At 49.3% G+C, this 19,019-nt stretch overlaps 1 protein-coding gene and 1 pseudogene across 5 annotated transcripts in view; one reads left to right on the top strand and one right to left on the bottom strand.

Annotated features, from left to right (window-relative positions):
- The window catches only part of LOC147109759 (uncharacterized), a 1,788,622-nt pseudogene that overhangs the window by 796,299 nt on the left and 973,304 nt on the right, over window positions 1–19,019 (bottom strand).
- The window catches only part of LOC147109761 (uncharacterized), a 137,427-nt gene that overhangs the window by 88,964 nt on the left and 29,444 nt on the right, over window positions 1–19,019 (top strand). For all 5 annotated transcript variants that reach the window (XM_086003879.1, XM_086003878.1, XM_086003877.1 and 2 more), the window contains 4 exons: window positions 2,980–3,123; window positions 4,294–4,416; window positions 14,058–14,195; window positions 15,560–15,700. In XM_086003879.1, the coding sequence (XP_085860005.1) occupies window positions 2,980–3,123; window positions 4,294–4,416; window positions 14,058–14,195; window positions 15,560–15,700 (546 nt within the window). The remainder of the gene's footprint in view (window positions 1–2,979; window positions 3,124–4,293; window positions 4,417–14,057; window positions 14,196–15,559; window positions 15,701–19,019) is intronic.

The raw sequence follows: 19,019 nt of genomic DNA, 5'->3' as shown, positions 1-19,019 counted from the left end.
GGGCCTCCCCTGCTCCCTCTGGTGGAGCGAGTTCTGTGGGTCCCCCGGGCCCGAGCCCGGCCGCAGGTTCTGGCATTACCGCCTCGGTGGTCGCGGCCACAGGCTCGGCCACGAGGGCCCCCCCCTCCGCACTCCGCGATTATCGCGGCGACGCTCTCTGGCGTCAGGGGCTCCATGTCATGGGGGACGCCCTCCGCGGGGGGACCCACCCTACGGTTTTGCGTCTTGTCCCGCGCCTTCTTTCTGACCCGACCTCCCTCCTCCCCCCCGCCGGAGGCCAGGATGGCATCGACCTCCGACGACGACCGCGCCCCGGTAGCATTGGATTGAGCGGGGGCGCGGCCAGACCCGGAAGGAGGAGCGGCGGCGGCGCCAGCCTTGGCCACGCCAGATGACTTGGCGGCCTTGGAGGCGGGGCAGTTTTTGCGCACGTGCCCCACCTCCCTACAGGCGTGGCACCGCACGCCGTCCGTCGTCCAGAAGACGCGGTGCGGGATCCCCCCGTGGAGGACCGTGAAAGCCCCGTCCGTCTCCCCCTCCCGCGCCAGCTGGACAAAAGCCTGGCGCCGGAAGGAGAAGACATGGCGAAGGCTGCTTTCCCAGAGCCCGAGCGGGATGAGGGAAATCCCCGACCTCACCTCCCCAAGTTGACGTAGGTGGGGGAGGAGGAGCTCACCAGCGATATAGGGCGGGACGTTGGACAAGACCACCCTCTGCACGGTGGCCTCCAGCGAGTCCACCGGCAGAAAGGTGCCGCCCACGGTGAGCCCCTGGGCGATGGCCAGGGCCACCGCCCGCTCGGACTCCAGGAAAAAGACAGCCTTCCCGTACATTTTTGAGGCGGCGACTATGGCCGGAGGGCCGACAACCCTGGCCATAGCCTTAATGCATTGTCATGTTGGGGTGGGTGTACCTCTTCACCCCAAGTTTTTCGGTCAGCAGGCGGAACGGCGACGGGGCAGCAGCGGAAGCGGGAGCGGCCGCAACTTTGGCTGCCACTGCCGCATAAGTTCTCGCCAGCCCCGTCGCCGCCGCAGATGTAGATGCCATAGTGGGGTGGATCTCAAAAAAAGAGCTACACACACCCCAAAAGTCACAGGCCCGAAGGTGTCAAAAATGGCCTCGGTACGATAATAAGATCTTCCCTGAGCAGAGGGAGCGTAAATGTACTGGGCCACCTCTCCCCTTGATGGTATGAATTGGGAGGGGGCCCTTTCTTCCCTCTGCTCAGTTGGAAAATAATAAATAAGATGAAGGGAGGTGCCTATCGGAGAGGCAGAGAGAGGACAAAGAGAGAGAGAGAGGGGGGTGGGAAGGAGGGGGGGGGCCGCAAAGGCAGGGTACCCACTCGACGATGATAGGTGGTGGGTGGGTGTCGGCAGGGTGTACTCCCCCGATGGTAAACAGCAAAGTCTTTTAATGTGGTCTTCGGGCAGGGGGAGAAGATGTCTTCGCCTGGGCAGACTGGAGACAGCCCAGGTTCAGCCCACACCAGGTCTTTTCGATGAGCAGGAAGCAGGAAGCAGCTTCACCTGGGCAGGCTCCAGCCAACCCAGGCCAGGCTTTCGGACCGTCTTCTTTTCCTCCCCCCGCCTAGAATGAAAAAGTCTTTAGGGGGGGGAATACACAAGGACACCCACCTGCAGATGTTTGGAATTGCAGCTCCTCCCCTCCTTCCAAGTGGAGCTGTTCATGTCCTCTCTCCCTCTCTCCCTCTCCTGGGCTGGAGGCCGAATTGGGAGGCAGTGATGGAAAAGGCCTCTCCCGTTCCAATGCTGGCCTCCTCCTCTGTCCTCCACTCCTTCCTCTCCAGGCACCTCTGTTGATGATGTTGATGAGTTTGATGAGTTGGTGGGGGAGGTTGGAGCAAACACACTCTCTCCCCACAGCAGCAGCAGGAGCAGCTCAGCAACACAACCTGCTCCTCTGACTGCAAGGTCCAAAATGAGCTTGTGTGACCTTCACTGGTTGGTTTCCCTTTGTTAATTGTTACTTGTTTCTCCTGTTTATTACTTAACTGCCTTTTATCTGGTTTATTGGTCTCACCTGTTTTTGCTTGTATTTAAGTTCTGTGGTTTCTTCCCTCTGGGCTCAGTCCTGACAAGGGAGTTGGTCTTGACTAGGTGCTCCGTCTCGTCTAGGTGCTCCGTCTCGTCTAGGTGCTCCGTCTCGACTAGGTGCTCCGTCTCGACTAGGTGCTCCGTCTCGACTTGGTGCTCAGTCTCGACAAGCCTGTTGCTGTGGTAGCTTGCCTTGACAAGCCGGTTGCCTTAGTGGTTGCTTGTCTTGAGCTCCTATGTCTATAACTGTTTATCTGTGTTATGTTTTGCTTGTATTTTAGTTCTGTGGTTTTTCCCTTTGTTCTCGGTCTTGACAAGGTGCTGACAAGTTGCTCAGTCTTGATAAGGTGCTCAGTCTCGACAAGCTTGTTGCCCTGTGGTAGCTTGTCTTGAGCTCAGTTTGGACAAGCCGGTTGCCTCATGGTAGATTGTCTTGAGTTCCGATCTTGACAAGCCGGTTGCCCTGGGGTAGCTTGTCTTGAGCTCAGTCTTGACAAGCCGTTTGCCTCACGGTAGTTTGTCTTGTGTTCCTATCTTGACTAGCCATTTGCCTATGTGGTAGCTTGTCTTGAGCTCCTACGTTTTGTAACTGTTTACCTGTGTGATTCTAGTAAAGTACTGTTATTTAAGACTGCATATCTGCTTCTCGCCTCGTCTGTCTGCACTTGCGTCCAGAAACAACCTTGCCCGGACAGCATGGCCCCATGTCTACACGGCCCCGTGACAGCAACCTTGACAAACCAGACCTGAACTCCAATCCCAGTCATTGGAGTTTGTGTTAAAATAAGTAAATGTTTCAGTTGTGTGCTTGGATGCTGTGCAGCGTCTATACCCACAATTCCACAGGGGAGGTGTGGTGAGTCGATGCTCTATTATACAACAGACCTACTATAAATGACCTGTGTCTTTCTGTTACCAGCACCTGCTCCATTGAATGCCATCAAAGGTTGTGTATCCAAGAACATTTGTGAATCCGCTGAACCAATTGATTTGGGGTTTCCAATTGCTCCTAACCCCACCTGTTGTAAGGACAAACTGTGCAACAACGGCACAAGGCTTCCAGGTAACAATAACTGGCAGAGCAATCAAGTCAGTCTCATTCCCCCGCTCTATCACCGTAGCCCCGCAACTTTATTTCCCTCAAGTGCCTATCCAGTCTCCCCTTGAAAACATTGAGTGTCTCCGCTTCCACCACTTCCATCAGCAGCGATTTCCAGGTCCTTACCATTCGCTGCGTAAAAAAGTTTTTCTTCACCTCCCTCCTGAATCTCTTGCCTAAAACCTTTAATCTGTGTCCCCTAGTCCTTGTACCATGAACTAGTGGGAACAGACATTCCCCGTCTAGCCTATCCAAACCTGTCATAATCTTGTACACCTCGATCAAATCACCCCTCAACCGCCTTTGCTCTAATGAAAACAAATCCAGCTTCTCCAACCTGTCCTTGTAGCGAAGATCCCCCATCCCCGGAACCATTCTGGTAAATCTCCTCTGCACCCTCTCAAGGACGTTTACATCCTCCCTAAAGTGTGGTGACCAGAACTGGACGCAATACTCCAGTTGTGGCCTAATCAGCGATTTATAAAGGTTCAGCGTAACTTCTCTACTTTTGTACTCAATACTTCTATTTATGAAATGCACGATCCCATATGCTTTGCTAACCACTCTCTCAATATGTCCTGCCACCTTCAGGGACCTATGCACATTAACTCCCAGGTCCCTCTCTCCCTGCACACTCTTTAAAATTGTGCCATTAAGTGTATATTGCCTCACCCAGTTCCTTCTGCCAAAATGCATCACTTCACACTTCTCTTTATTAAATTCCATCTGCCACTTGTCTGCCCATTCTGCTAGCCTTTCTATGTCCTGTTGCAGTCGATTGGTATCATCCTTGCTGTTTGCCGCACTCCCATGTTTGGTGTCATCTGCAAATTTAGAAATTCTACTTTTTTTTCCAATATCCAGGTCATTTATATATATATTTTAAAAATGCACAGATGTATTTAAGGGGAAGCTAGATAAACACATGAAGGAGAAAGGAATAGCAGGATATTGTGATAGTGAAGTAGGGTGGGAGGAGGCTCCTGTGGATCATAAACACCGCAAGGATCTGTTGGGCCAACTGGCCTGTTTCTGTGCTGTACTTTCGATGTAATATTCCGAGATTGTTAAATTAGGTCCGTTCAATGCGACTGGAACAGTGACTGATTGTTTCCCTTGTTTTGTTTGTTGAAGCCTCGGCTCTGAGGTGTTTCAGATCTGAGGGTGAATCCAGAATGGGGGAACAGGAGGAAGAATTCTGTGCTCCAGATTCGAATGTCACCTGTATAACACGGGCAATCACCTCCACTACAACTGGTAAATTTTCCTCTTTTCTTTGCCTTCGAATATATTTAATTTCTAGTGAGCTGGCAAAGGTAGGATAGAGGCTTCCAGGAGAGGCGCTGAGGTACAAAAACCTAGGGGTAGAAATTCAACCTGGAAGGTGGCACAAAATGGGCGGTAACCCGTCATTCGCCTGTTATAGACACCCCGCCTGATATTCATTGAAGTCAATTGTAATGATCAGTAACATGTCATTCTAGAATGGTACACTAGGTGGAGCTGTATGTTTAGTAGTGGGCTACCCACAAGGCAGTAGTCAAGATGGATGCCTGTACACTAGTCCACATGGCTGAATAAATGGCTAGCTCAAGCTAGCTGTTCAAAATGAAAACGTCTATTTATTTATGAACATAACATGGTACCAGGATTGGTAATATCTGCTGAATATTGTGAAATGCGACATGGAGAATTTGAAGCCACCGGAGGGTTTGAAACTCATGGGGAATGTCGACTGCAATTGGCGGACTTTCAAACAACAATTCGAACTCTATATTGCTGCCATCGGGTTGGTACGATGCCAGATGCAAGGAAAATAGCGTTACTGCTCAGGGTTGCAGGCCCGCAGGCGATAGAGGTATTTAATACATTTGTATTTGATCAAGAGGAGGACAGAGAAAAAATGGACGATGTGCTAAAGAAGTTTGATACACATTGTTCTCACAAAAAGAACGAGACCTATGAGAGGTACGTGTTCCGTTCACGGACACAGCAGCAAAATGAGACTTTTGATAGCTTTGTGACCAATCTGAAACTGAAAGCACAGACATGTAATTTCTCTGAACTGAAATCATCCATGATTCGTGACCAGATTGTGTTTGGTATTCATGATAAAAAGGTCAGGGAACGTTTGTTGAGAGAAACCGAACTAACATTGGAGGATGCTGTGAAAATATGCCATGCCAGTGAGCTAGCTCGGCAGCACGCAAAGACTTTCAGTGAAATTAATAATGATGCAACTGTAATGAGTGACTGTGCTGCTGTCGGTGCTGTGTCCTACAAGGGGAAGAAACGTGGGCAGAACAGAAATGCAAAGTAATCGGAGGATGGAATTTTTTATTGTAAATGCTGTGGTTACCAGCACCAGTCAAGACAATGCCCAGCGTTTGGGAAAATGTGCACAAAATGTAATGGAAAGAATCACTTTGCCAAACAATGCTTTTCAAAAGTAAAAACAAAGAAAGGGCAACAAGTCAATGTGATTGAGGACACTGATTTAAGTGAGACATTTTTTGTAGGAATGGTGTCATGTGACAATATCAAAAAGGATACGGAAAATGTGCAGCCCTCTGGAATGGACAATGCTGAACATAAAGTTAATGCAGTAAAAGAGGACAAATGGATGATGCCACTGCAGGTAAATGGAGCATTAGTTACATTAAAACTAGACACTGGGGCAAAAGCAAACTTAATCAGTATGAGTGACGTTAAAAATATGAAAGAAAAGCCCAAAATACAGAAAAAGTCAGTACTACTGAAGAACTATAATGGACAGAAAATAGATAGCTTAGGTGTATGCAGACTTAAAGTGACAGTCAAAGACAAAGTGCATCATCTCATGTTTTCTGTTGTGGCTGAAGGACTTGATTCACTACTAGGTGACAAAGCTTGTGAGGACTTAGAACTGGTCAAGAGAGTCTACCATATAAACTGTGCCATAAGCAGACCAGATGATTTGGTGGATTCTGTAGTGAGTAATTTCCAGGATGTGTTCAAAGGATTAGGAGTTCTACCATTCACTTACAAGATCCAGCTAAAGGAGGATGCTCAGCCAGTGGTACATGCTCCACGGAGCGTTCCAACACCCCTGCGTGACCGGCTCAAGAATGAACTGGACAGAATGACCACACTAGGAGTCATCAGGAAAGTCGAAGAGCCAACAGATTGGGTTAACTCCATGGTATGTGTAAAGAAAAAGAACAATGATCTAAGAATATGCATGGATCCAAAGGACTTAAATGCAAACATAAAACGTGAACACTACCAGATTCCCAAGCAAGAAGAAATCACCAGTGAAATGTTAGGTGCCAGATACTTCACAAAGCTCGATGCCTCACAAGGATTTTGGCAACTAAAACTGGATGAAGAGAGCACCAAATACTGTACCTTCAACACACCATTTGGCAGGTATTGTTTCCTCAGAATGACTTTCGGGATAATATCTGCATCTGAAATCTTTCATAGAGCGATGGAACACATAATTGAAGGTCTGGAAGGAGTTCGGGTCTATGTTGATGACATCATCATCTGGGGCTCCACACTGAAAGAACACAATGAGAGACTGACTAAAGTGCTACAGAGCATACGCCGGAATGGACTGAAGCTCAACAAAGCCAAGTGTCAGTTTGGCATCCAGGAAGTCACTTTCCTAGGAGATAATCTATCTGGTAAAGGAATAGAGCCAGATATGGAAAAAGTAAATGCCATACTCAAAATGCCCCGACCCACTGACAAAAAAGGAGTGCTACGCATCATGGGGATGATAAACTTCACTGGAAAGTTCATTCCTAACTTGTCAGCCAAGGCAGCCTGTCTGCGAGACCTGCTACATAAAACAAATGAGTTCACATGGACAGAAAGACATGAACAAGAGTGGATGAACCTCAAAACAGTGCTGACAACCACACCTGTACTCACCTTCTTTGACCCAACAAAGAGAATCAAAGTGTCAACGGATGCATCAAAAGATGGCCTAGGCGTGGTCTTGCTACAAGCAGAGGGTGAAGATTGGAAGCCTGTTGCCTATGCCTCCAGGTCTATGACTGACTCTGAGTGTCGATACACCCAGATTGAAAAGGAATGCCTAGGCTTGGTAGTTGGACTAGAAAAGTTCCATGGCTACATATATGGACTTCCCACCTTCACAGTTGAGACAGACCACTGCCCACTGGTTGCCATCATTAAAAAAAAATCTGAATGAGATGTCTCCAAGGATTCAACGACTCATGATGAAGCTGCAAAGATATGACTTTGAACTGATCTACACACCAGGCAAACACATATAGTGTTAGCAGATGCACTATCCTGAGCACCCACAATGAATCATGTGAGCTCTACTGAGGAAGACGTGGATGTTCATGTGAGTATGGTCACTGCTGCGCTGCCCGTGTCAGACACAAAATCAAAGCAAATAGCAGAAGAAACAGTAAAAGATACAGGCCTAGAAATTCAGTTGCGTTCACCAGCCGTTAACGCCATAAGAGGGTTATATTTCCAGCGCTAGGCACTTAGCGCCCGGGCGCAGACCGATCTGCGCCTACGCCCAAATTCAGTTGACATTTAGCGCCGGCGCAAAGTGTTTGCGCCCACTCAGCTGCGCGCGCAGCTTATGACGTCATTTCGTCGTGCAACGCTGTTTGTGCGCCCCAAACTGGAAATTCAGTGGCGCCCACCCAATGTGGGCGTGGCGCTGTTAAGAACTGTGAAGTGGAACGCAACAGAGGCCCTGTGGGCCTCGGGGAGCGCTAATTAAAGGCCACTTACACTGACCTATAAAGCCCAGCCATTTTGCTGCAATGACTTTACTGCTTTGGATTTCTGGACAGAGACCAAGGAACAGAGCTTACTGATTTGGGACAACATAGGAGAGGTATTTTTGGCTTCTGGCCAGTGCTTTGACATTTGATTCATTGTGATTTATCTGTTCTCAACTTTATTATGGGGGCTGTATGGGGGGCCAACCCTCAGTTGCAGCATTATGTGCGAAGGACTCGCAGACGCTGTGAGAGAGGGCCAGCCATGCCTCGACGCAGAGGGGCCATCAGGCGTCGGCAACGTAGGCCTTACCCACTCAGGCAATACCGGCAGCAGGTGTCCTATCTCACCATGACTGCGGTGCATTGTGTGAAGAGGCTGCGCTTCAGAAGGGAGGTGGTTGCAGAGATCTGCCAGCTACTTCACACAGATCTGCATCCACAGCTGATGTGCAGGACGTCTCTCTCGGTGGAAGTGAAGGTCACGGTGGCTCTGAACTTTTATGCAAGCGGCTCCTTCCAAGCCGCTGCTGCGGACATAGCGAACATCTCCCAGTTCGCCGCACATCGCTGCATCCGGCAGGTCACCGATGCACTTTACGCAAGGAGACACCAATTCATCTCCTTCCCCATGACCCGACAGAGGCAGGAGCAGCGTGCAGTCGGATTTGGCAGGATCGCGGGCTTCCCCATGGTGCAGGGCGCCATTGACTGCACGCATGTGGCTATGCGGGCACCTATCCACAATGCCGAGGATTACCGCAACCGGAAGGGCTACCATTCCCTAAATGTACAGCTGGTGTGTGACCACAGGCAGCGCATCCTAGCTGTCAATGCCCGCTTCCCAGGAAGCAGCCACGATGCATTTATCCTGCGCCAGGCTACTGTGGCTGACATGTTCGAGGCACAGCCTCCACCAAGGGGATGGCTTATCGGGGACAAGGGCTACCCTTTGTGTACATGGCTCATGACCCCGCTCTGCGTGCCCAGGACCCCAGCGGAGGAGGCATTCAACGAAAGCCATCAAGCCACAAGGAACATAATCGAGCAAACGATAGGCATCCTCAAGCAATGGTTCCGCTGCCTGGATCGTTCCGGAGGATCTCTTCAGTATTCGCCGGATAGAGTCTCCCAGTTCGTCGTCGTGTGCTGCATGCTGCACAACCTGGCTATCCACAGGACTCAGGCACTGCCACCTGGCATTGCACCACCACCTCAGGAGGACGAGCAGGAGGAGGAGGAGGAGGAGGAGGAGGACCAGCCCAGGAGGGAGCGACAAGGGCCAAGGGCCGTCCGCCGGGGGCTTATTGATCGACACTTCTAGGCCCCCTGTCAGGGAATGGCCTGTGGCAATGAACGCACCTGAGGCAGCCGCTCCGCAAGCCCTCAGCCGGTTAATGCAACAACCACTTCAAACATGACACCTGGACATGCTGAATAAATCAAAAGCTTTATTTCACAAACTCAGGGCCCTTCCCACATGAAACAGAAAAACAGACAAGACCCCCAAAAAACAGTCAAAAACATCTGTCACTCCCAAAACCTGGGGAGGACTAACAAAACTTGCCCATCCAAAAGGCCTTCAACAGCGGCCTTATAAAAATAAGCCCCCCCCACAACAGAGACACCCCCATGAAAACAAAAAATGCCTTGATCCTCGGCCTTAACAAAATAATGCCCCCCACAACACAAGCCCCCCAATATAAAAGAAACCGCTCTCACAACACTCTAATGGGTGTGCCGAGAGGGTGAGTCCTTAGACAGGCTTCTCCGGCCCCTGGCCGACCTGCTGCTCCGCCTCAACCTGGGCCCTGCGGGTGTGGCGAGGCTGGGGGAAGGCTCATGAGGGCCACAAAGCGTGTCGGCAGGTGCCCTTGGTGGCCGGCCTAGACGAGGCCTGGCCCGGGAGGGGCCGGCTGCTGACTGCTGTGGCTGGGCAGCATCAGTCTTAGCAGCAGCTCGTCGCACCTTGGCTGGGGGAGTGGCAGTGTCGGCAGCACCATTGGGGGCAAGCTGGCTGATGGCAGGTGCGCGCTGCTCGCCAGAGACACTGGCACTCGGCCGGGCTGGCAGTGTAGCAAGCGCAGCAATCTGGGGGAGGCCAGACCGCTGTGCTGCAGCAGGGCGGCGGGTGCCATGGCGATGCCTCCGTGCCACAGCGAGTGTGGCAGAAGTGAGTGCCTGAACTGCCCTAGTATGTGCCCGCATCAGCTCTGCCAGTGTCTGGACGGCACCACTCATCTCGCGAGTCGCGTCCTGCGCTGCCGCCAGTTGCTGCACACCCGCGTCCTGCGCTGCCGCGAGTTGCTGCACACCCCTGTCGTGCGCTGCGGCCAGTTGCTGGACACCCCTGTTGTGCGCTGCCGTGAGTTGTTCGAACCCCCTAGCCTGTGATTCCCCGAAAGCCACCACACTCTGAGCCAGGGACTCAATGGCGTGAGGCATCTGGTCAACCACCCCCATGAACTCCTGGTGGCGCCGCTCAGACGCCGCCGACATCTCATCGAGGACGTGCACCTCCTGGGCGAGGACCGTGTCCGGACTGGAGGGCGGACTCTCCCTCCGGGGAGAAGGCCGCTGAGCTGGCCGACCCTTCCCGCGTGCATCGACCCCACTTGGGCCAGGTTCTGCCCTCCCCACCAACACCTCCCCCCTCTGGGCAGAAGGCCGGCGTGCTGCCGGAGCCTTCCCGCGTGCGTCCACCCTACTGGGACCAGCTTCGGCCCTCCCCTGCAGCACCTCCCCCTGGCTCTCCTGCAGGCCAGACGTCTCCCCTCCATTGCCATCCCCTGGCGCGGAGGAGGGTTCCCCCGATGTGCCGCCTTCCTCCTGGTCCTCGACGTCCTCCTCCTCCAAGGGCCTGGCTCTCTGCGCTTCAGGGACCACCTCCTCCTCACCAGCTGAAAGCAGGAAGGCACAAGAGTAGCTTTAGAGTGAGGACAGGCCGTCAGCGAGGGCGGCCTGAGTGGTGCATTATGCGCATTTGTCGGTCAGTGGGAAAGGATGTAGATCTGAAGCGCGAGGGCAATGAGAGAGGTGCAACCGGTCATGTCCTTACCAGTGGGTACCAGTACAGGGTCCGCCTCGCCGATCACGACAGGGCCAGTCACCCGGCCACGCATGAGTCATGCCACGCTCTCCTCCAGATCAGTGAGCGCCTGGTACTCGGGACGGCCTCCACCAGTGACAGCATGGCTCCTTACATTGCTCGCCAGCTTGGCCTGCAAGAGAAAGGACGGCCTCTAAGTACAGTGTGGTGCCCTGCCGCTGTGTGCACTGCCTCCCATGGTCGAATAGCTTGGCCAGTGTGGTGCCCTGTTGCTGTGTGCACTGCCTCCCATGGTCGAATAGCTTGGCCAGTGTGGTGCCCTGTTGCTGGGTGCACTGCCTCCCATGGTCGAATAGCTTAGCCAGTGTGGTGCCCTGTTGCTGGGTGCACTGCCTCCCATGGTCGAATAGCTTGGCCAGTGTGTTAAGTGCAGAAAGTGCTATTGATGAACATGCAAGTGCCATTGCTGCGGGAGGAGGGCTGCCCATTAGGCCTTTGAGGTCCCTTTGCCCATAATGTGAGGTGCACATGCAAGGATGAGGGGGACACTGGAAAGGGTACTCACCTTCACCATCCGAGTGAGGTCGTTGTACTTCTTGCGGCATTGGTCCGCACTCCTGGGGACATCACAGGTGGATGACACCCTGCGGGCGATTTTGCCCCAGGCTCTCCTGTACTGGCTCCTGGGAGCCTTCCTGCCACTGTCCGGGCACAGGATCTCTCTTCTCTTCTCCACACCATGAATGAGCACACTCAGAGCATGCTCTGAAAAGCGCTGCGCTCGCTCACGGGCCCTCTCCATTGCTCCAGGCGCTATTTTGACACACCAGTAGTGCTGAGGCCTAGCTGCAGGGCTCCAGTATGCAGGGCATGGCAGCAGTCAAAGTTGACCCTTCCCCCTTTAAGAGCTGGCCGGCGTCAGGGTGTCTGCTGTCAATCAAAACATGACCGCACCTGCGCTGCGCCCGGCTTCGGCGTTATTAGGCCGCATTGCCGGCTTAGCGCCGGAACACAGCATTTCAACGCCAGTTTCAGCGCTCGGCCAAACTTAGGGCCAACTCTACTGAATTTCGGCGATGTGGCCTACACTTTCCGGCGGGCGCTAACTTTAGCGAGCGCCCGACTTTAGCGCCCCAAAAGTGTCCAAACTGAATTTCTAGGCCACAGTGTTACAAACAGTAATAGAGAACATTCATCATGGTTGGCCAAAATGTTCCTGTCCAAAGTACTATCACATCAGGTCTGAGTTAAGTGTCGCAAGTGGACTATTACTAAAACAGAACAGAATAGTCATTCCACAGGCTCTACGTCAAGACATGCTCAAAAGGAATCATGAGGGACACCTCGGAATTGAAAAATGCAAAAGGAGAGCAAGAGACACTGTTTATTGGCCTGGCATAAATAAGGACATTGAGAACATGATAGGCATATGTGAGACATGTCAGAAACACCAAAACAAACAAGCAAAGGAACCAACGATAGTAGCTGACTTACCAACAGCACCATGGCAAAAGGTTGGTATGGACCTCTTTCATTTGAATGGTAAAGACTATCTAATAGTGATTGACTACTATTCTAACTATCCTGAGATGGCGCTGCTCTCAAGCACATCAGCAAGCAGTGTCATAATGCATGTTAAATCCATCTTTGCCAGACATGGAATTCCCAGGATTGCCGTTAGCGACAATGGTCCGTGCTTCAACTGTAAGGAGTGGCAACAGTTTGCAGCACATTATGACTTTCAACACATCACATCCAGTCTTCTGTATGCTCAGTTGAATGGTAAGGCAGAGAAAGGTGTTCAAGTTCTCAAACAGCTACTGAAGAAAGCAACAGAAAGCAAGTCTGATCCTTATCTCGCCCTGCTGAGCTACCGAGCCTCCCCTTTAGACTCTGGTTCTTCACCTGCTGAACTCCTAATGGGTCGCAAGTTGCGTACCACGCTACCCTGCTGTGCAAAATAAAAGCAGAGTAAGGAACTGAGACAGCGACTTCAACTGTTAAAGCTGAAACAGAAATCACACTATGACAAGTCATCCAAAACTCTGAAACCATTGACAAGGGATGATGTTGTCAGGATTGAGGGTCCAGATGCATGGAGCAGGAAAGCTACAGTTCTTGAGGAAGTAGGACCAAGGTCATACACTGTTAGAACTGAGGAAGGACAGATTCTCAGGAGGAACCGCCATTCCCTCCTGAAAACACAAGAAACTATCCAAGAGCAAATCGATGACAATGCCACAACTGAATCTTGTCACTCACCACCAGAACAATCTAACACAAACACACATACAGGCTCTCATGAAAACACATCAGACTTACCTGTGCTGAGAAGATCCACACGTGAAGTAAAAAAGCCTGATGGACTTAATCTTTGAGTACAAAGAAAACTATAATAAAAGAATGAAAAGCTTAGAGTTCATAAAGTAAAGCTTTGAAAATGTGTTGACTGTTGTGAAGATGTTTATGTCGTTATGATTGATTGATATTGATTTTGTTTAACCTCTAAGGAAGTGGGATTTAATGATCAGTAACATGTCATTCTAGAATGGTACACTAGGTGGAGCTGTATGTTTAGTAGTGGGCTACCCACAAGGCAGTAGTCAAGATGGATGCCTGTACACTAGTCCACATGGCTGAATAAATGACTAGCTCAAGCCAGCTGTTCATAATGAAAACGTCTATTTATTTATGAACATAACAGTCAATGGCACGGAATATCGGGAGGACATATCACAGGTGGCCGCTAGGACTCGGGCCAAGATAAACCCAGTCTGGCCCCTGGTCGCTCTGGGTGGCTGGGTGCGTGTGGCCGGCTTGGTGTAAGGAGAAGTGAGGATCAGGTTCTCCAGGGCACATGGATGTGAAGTGCGGGCCGGATTGGGGGACTGGGACATGGACAGAAGAAGAGGGAAGATCAGGAGAAACAATTTAAACATAACAGAAATAAAATGGATGGATGGAGGGAGGAAGGCTGCGATAAATAAAGGAATGTCTGGATAAATAAAGGGATTGACGGTTATATTAATGGATAACTAAATGCATAAAGTGTAGAATGAATATTAGAAGATGAAATTTGATCTCTCTGTTTTCAGGTAAAAAGATTTCCAACAGATATTTGAAAGGCTGTGGAAATTGCGCTGAATCCTTTTCCTACAACTTCGGTACTGTGATGGAGAACCTGGAATGCAGTTCCTGCAGTTCCGATTTATGTAATAATCAGACTTTTCCAGGTAAGCTGGTTGGTATCTCTATACGGTATATCCTGTAAAACTAAAATCCTCCTGGAATATCGCACTGATCTTCATTCTCTCTCCTCACAACACATTGAGTCTCTGCAAAGTTAGGAATGATCCAAATTGTTTTTCCTATTGTGCTTACCAAAGGGAAATATTAATGCAGATGAATGGATCTCTCTCCCATTTCCGACATCATGAAGCACTCGGAGATGGCCCTGGGTGCTGAAAGCACAGTGCAATTATGGTTTTCTACTGAAAGGTCTCCTCCTGCCTCCTGGCTTTTCTCGCTAGGCTATTGTTTCATTTGGATTTGTAGCTATAAAACTACTGAAGTTCTATTTTTTATTTTTTATTAATTATTTTTATTTACATTAATATTAAGTTTTATTGGAGTTGGGCTAATTGGATCACTCTTTCAAAGAGCCAGCAGAGGCACGATGGGCCGAATGGCCTACTTCTGTGCTGTGTCATTCCATGAGATTCTACCTCGCAGCAACGTCAGTGCCCCATGAGCACATCAGGCTCTTTATGGCATCTCGCGCTGAGAGTCAGCTTAGTGTCAATTAGTGAGAAGTCTGAGGCAGATTTGCTTTCTGGAATGGGACAGGTGTCTTTCCCTAGGAGGGTTACGGTCTGGGAGAGAACAGATTCTTCCTACATCAGGACTGGATCTGTCCCAGCCCAGATACCCGAGCTGGATCCGAATCCATTGCTCTGCACAAATCGCACTGCGTTGATTGGTCCTCAAGGTGTGCTTCTCATGGATCGATCTCAATTTCTACCAATCCCAGTGTGATTAAAATAACCCTGCTTCAGTTAGGTGGAGAGAGTAGAGAAGCTGGGATTGTTCTCCATAGAGCACAGAAGGTTAAGGGGAGATTTGATAGAGCTGTTCAAAATTATGAAAGTTAGAGTAGGCAGGGAGAAACTGTCTCCACTGGCTGGAGGATCAGTAAGCAGAGGACACAGGCTAAGATAATTTGCAAAAGAACCAGAGGGGAGATGAGGAGAATTGTTTTAGCAGCGAGTAGTTGTGATCTGGAATGCACTGCCTGAAAGGGCGGTGGAAGCAGATTCAATAGTAACTTTCTAAACGGAATTGGATAAATCCTGAAAAGGAAAAATAAATCAGGGCTATGGGGAAAGAGCAGGTGGAGTGGGATTATTTGGATAGCTCTTTCAAAGAGCCAGCACAGGCCTGATGGGCCGAATGGCCTATTTCAGTGCTGTGTGATTCTATGTAGCTACTTATTATTTGATTCATTATTAATGAAATTTAAAAAATCGATGGATCTGGAGAATCTTCATCTACAAGTCAATGCTTTTGGGATCCTTAATATTTTGTGTTCATCTTTCAGCAGAAGATCCCGTTCCCAATGGCCTAGAGTGCTTTGGATGTTATAATGTTTCTTCTGAAACCTGTGCCAATAGTTCGCGCATCGTGAAATGTTTCGGGATTCAGGATCGCTGCATCAAGACTTCCTCTACACAGCCGTTCCGTAAGTTTAACTGGTAATATGTCATGGTAACAGCGTGAACGGTTTCATTGATGTTAGGGGAGATTCCTCGTTTGCTGAAAGGGATCTCACTGTGAGATGAATGTTAATCAAATTCAGGTGGGATCTCTGTGTCAGTTGCACAATGTTATTTCAGGTGTAGTTGTAGGATGTAGGGAATGATGAACCAAAGACCATTGGAGGACTGTTCGACAAAGAGCGACAAGTGAATTCTGCCCCCTTGAATTCTACTTCATTAAATTGTCCAGAGATTAGCCCTTCCCCATCTAACATTAATAAATATCTAAAATTTAGCTTGCGGCTGATCCATCTCTCATTACCCAGTCCATCGCATATTACCAGTCCCACAAACAAACCAGTCATAGCACGGGCAGAGTACACGACTGAGTGAATTAGATAACCTTCTCCCGCTGAGGCTCATCAGAGATAAAGACATGCACTGAAAAATTGAAACTAATATTACTTTGTTAACACACCCATTAAAACATAATTAATACACACATATATATATATCCCACAGTATGTGCATATGTATATATCACAGTGTGTATATGTACACAAAATCAAGGACAGTATTTATTGCCCTCCCCTAATTGCCCTTGAGAAGGCGGTGGTGAACCGCCTTCTTGAACCGCTGCAGTCCGTGTAGTGATGGTACTCCCACGGTGCTGTTAGTGACGAATTTCCTGGATTTTGCCCCAGTGACGATGAAGGAACGGCGATATACTTCCAAGTCAGGATGGTATGTGACTTGGAGGGAAACGTGGAGGTGGTGGTGTTCCCATGTGCCTTGTGCCCTTGTCCTTCTACGTGGTAGAGTTCATGGGTTTCTGAGGTTCTAGGAGGATAGAATAGATGAATGCGTGGCTGGAGAGATGATGCAGGAGGGAGGGCTTTAGATTCCTGAGGCATTGGGACCATTTCTGGGGAACGTGGAACCTGTACAAGCTGGACGGGTTACACCGCAACAGAAACATAGAAGCATAGAAGCCATTCGGCCCCTCGAGCCTGCTCCGCCATTCAATGTAATCATGGCTGATCATCCAAACTCAGTAACCTGTCCCTGCCTTCTCCCCATATCCCTTGATCCCTTTAGCCTTAAGAAATATATCAAACTCCTTCTTGAATATATTTAATGAATTGGCCTCAACTGCCTTCTGTGGTAGAGAATTCCACAGGCTCACCACTCTCTGGGTGAAGAAATTCCTCCTCATCTCTGTCCTAAATGGCTTACCCCTTATCTTTAGTAAGAAGTCACACAACACCAGGTTATAGTCCAACAGTTTTATTTGAAATCACAAGCTTTCGGAGTGCTGTTCCTTCATCAGGTGAAGTGGAGAGATGCATAAAGACACAGCTTATATAGTCAGAGAATAATGCCAGATGATTACAGGTAATCTTTCTAACTGTCATTTATCACACCTCGGCAGAGAGATAATCACAGCAATCAAAAGTGTGAATGGTGTCCAAACAGGTCAGTCAGGAAAACATTACATCAAAGAACAATGAGGTGGGGTCACAAGGTGTCAAATGTTGCAGATGCTGGGGTCTGTATGAAAAACAAAAAACAGACAAAAAAACTTTTTTTTTGCTGGAAATCACAGCAGGTCTGGCCGCATCGGTGTAGAGGGAACAAGCCAATGACAACTCGAGTCTGGATGACCCTACGTCAGGTGGGGTTACATGTAGCGTGACATGAACCCAAGATCCCGGTTGAGGCCGTCCTCATGAGCGCGGAACTTGGCTATCAGTTTCTGCGGTACAATTTTGCGTTGTCGTGTGTCTCGAAGGCCGCCTTGGAGAATGTGACCGCCATAGACTGTGACCCCTGGTTCTGGACTCCCCCGCCATCGGGAACATCCTTTCTGCATCTAGTCTGTCTAGTCCTGTTAGAATTTTATAATTTTCAATGAGATCCCCTCTCATTCTTCTAAACTCCAGCGAGTATAAGCCCAATCGACCCAATCTCGCATCATACGTCATTCCTGCCATCCCAGGCATCAGTCAGGTGAATCTTCACTGAACTCCTTCCATGGCAAGAACATCCTTCCTCAGATAAGGCGACCAAAACTGCACACAATACTCAAGGTGTGATCTCACCAAGGCCCTGTACAACTGCAGCAAGACATTTTTGTTCCTGTACTCGAATCCTCTCACTACAAAGGCCAACATACCATTTGCCTTCTTAACCGCCTGCTGCACCTGCATGCTTACCTTCAGCGACTGGTGCACAAGGACACCCAGGTCTCGTTGCACTTCCCCTTCTCCCAATCTATTGCCGTTCAGATACTAATCTGCCTTCCTGTTTTTGCCACCAAAGTGGATAACCTCGCATTTATCCACATTATACTGCATCTGCCATACATCTGCCCAATCACCCAACCTGTGCAAATCATACTGGAGTTTCTCAGCATCCTCCTCACAGCACACACGCCCACCCAGCTTTGTGTCGTCTGCAAACTTGGAAATATTACATCTATTTCCCTCGTCTAAATCATTAATATATATTGTGAATAGCTGGGGTCCAAGGACTGATCCCTGTGGTACCCCACTAGTCACTGCCTGCCACTCAGAAAAAGAGCCGTTTATTCCAACTCTTTGCTTCCTGTCTGCCAGCCAGTTCTCTATCCAAGTCAGTACTTTACCCCCAGAATCGGGGCCAATATTCTCATGGGGAGCTTTGTTAGAGCTGTTGGGGAGGGTTTAATCTAGCTTGGCAGGGGGGTGGGCACCAGGATATAGGAGAACAAAAGAGGAATAAGGTGCATAAAAGAGTGATTGTGTTGGATAGTACTAGAGATGATAGTACTAGAGGCGCTAATAGTACCATATTATATAGGTACAGACTAAAAAAGACTACGAAAAATTCAAAAATGCGTTTAGAATGCATGCACGTAAATGCACTATGTGTGGTGATTAGGTTTGGTGAGTTACAAGCACAATTAGCTGTGGCAATATGATTTGTTGCAATAACGGAAACGTGGCTTAAAAATTGTGAGGACTGGGCACTTAATATTCAAGGCTATAAGGTGCTCAGAAAAGATAGGGAAGGAAAAAAGGGAGGTGGGATGGCACTGCTGATTAAGGAAGACATTGTACTGTTGGAAAGGGAGTTGAGGAGCAAAAAGGGTATGATCACGCTATTGGGGGTATTCTATAGGCCTCCAAATAGTGAGAGGGAGGTAGAGGAGAATATCTGCAGGGAAATCACAGAGATATGCAAGAGCTATAGAGTGGTGACATTGGGGGACATTAGTTATCCAAATATCGATTGGGATAATGCTAGGGTAAAGGGAAAGGA

The sequence above is a fragment of the Somniosus microcephalus genome, chromosome 12, assembly GCF_052327205.1.
Source record: "Somniosus microcephalus isolate GS21.2 chromosome 12, FLI_Smic_1.0, whole genome shotgun sequence".
NCBI classification, from domain to species: domain Eukaryota; kingdom Metazoa; phylum Chordata; class Chondrichthyes; order Squaliformes; family Somniosidae; genus Somniosus; species Somniosus microcephalus.
This window is presented reverse-complemented; position numbering and strand designations above follow the sequence as displayed.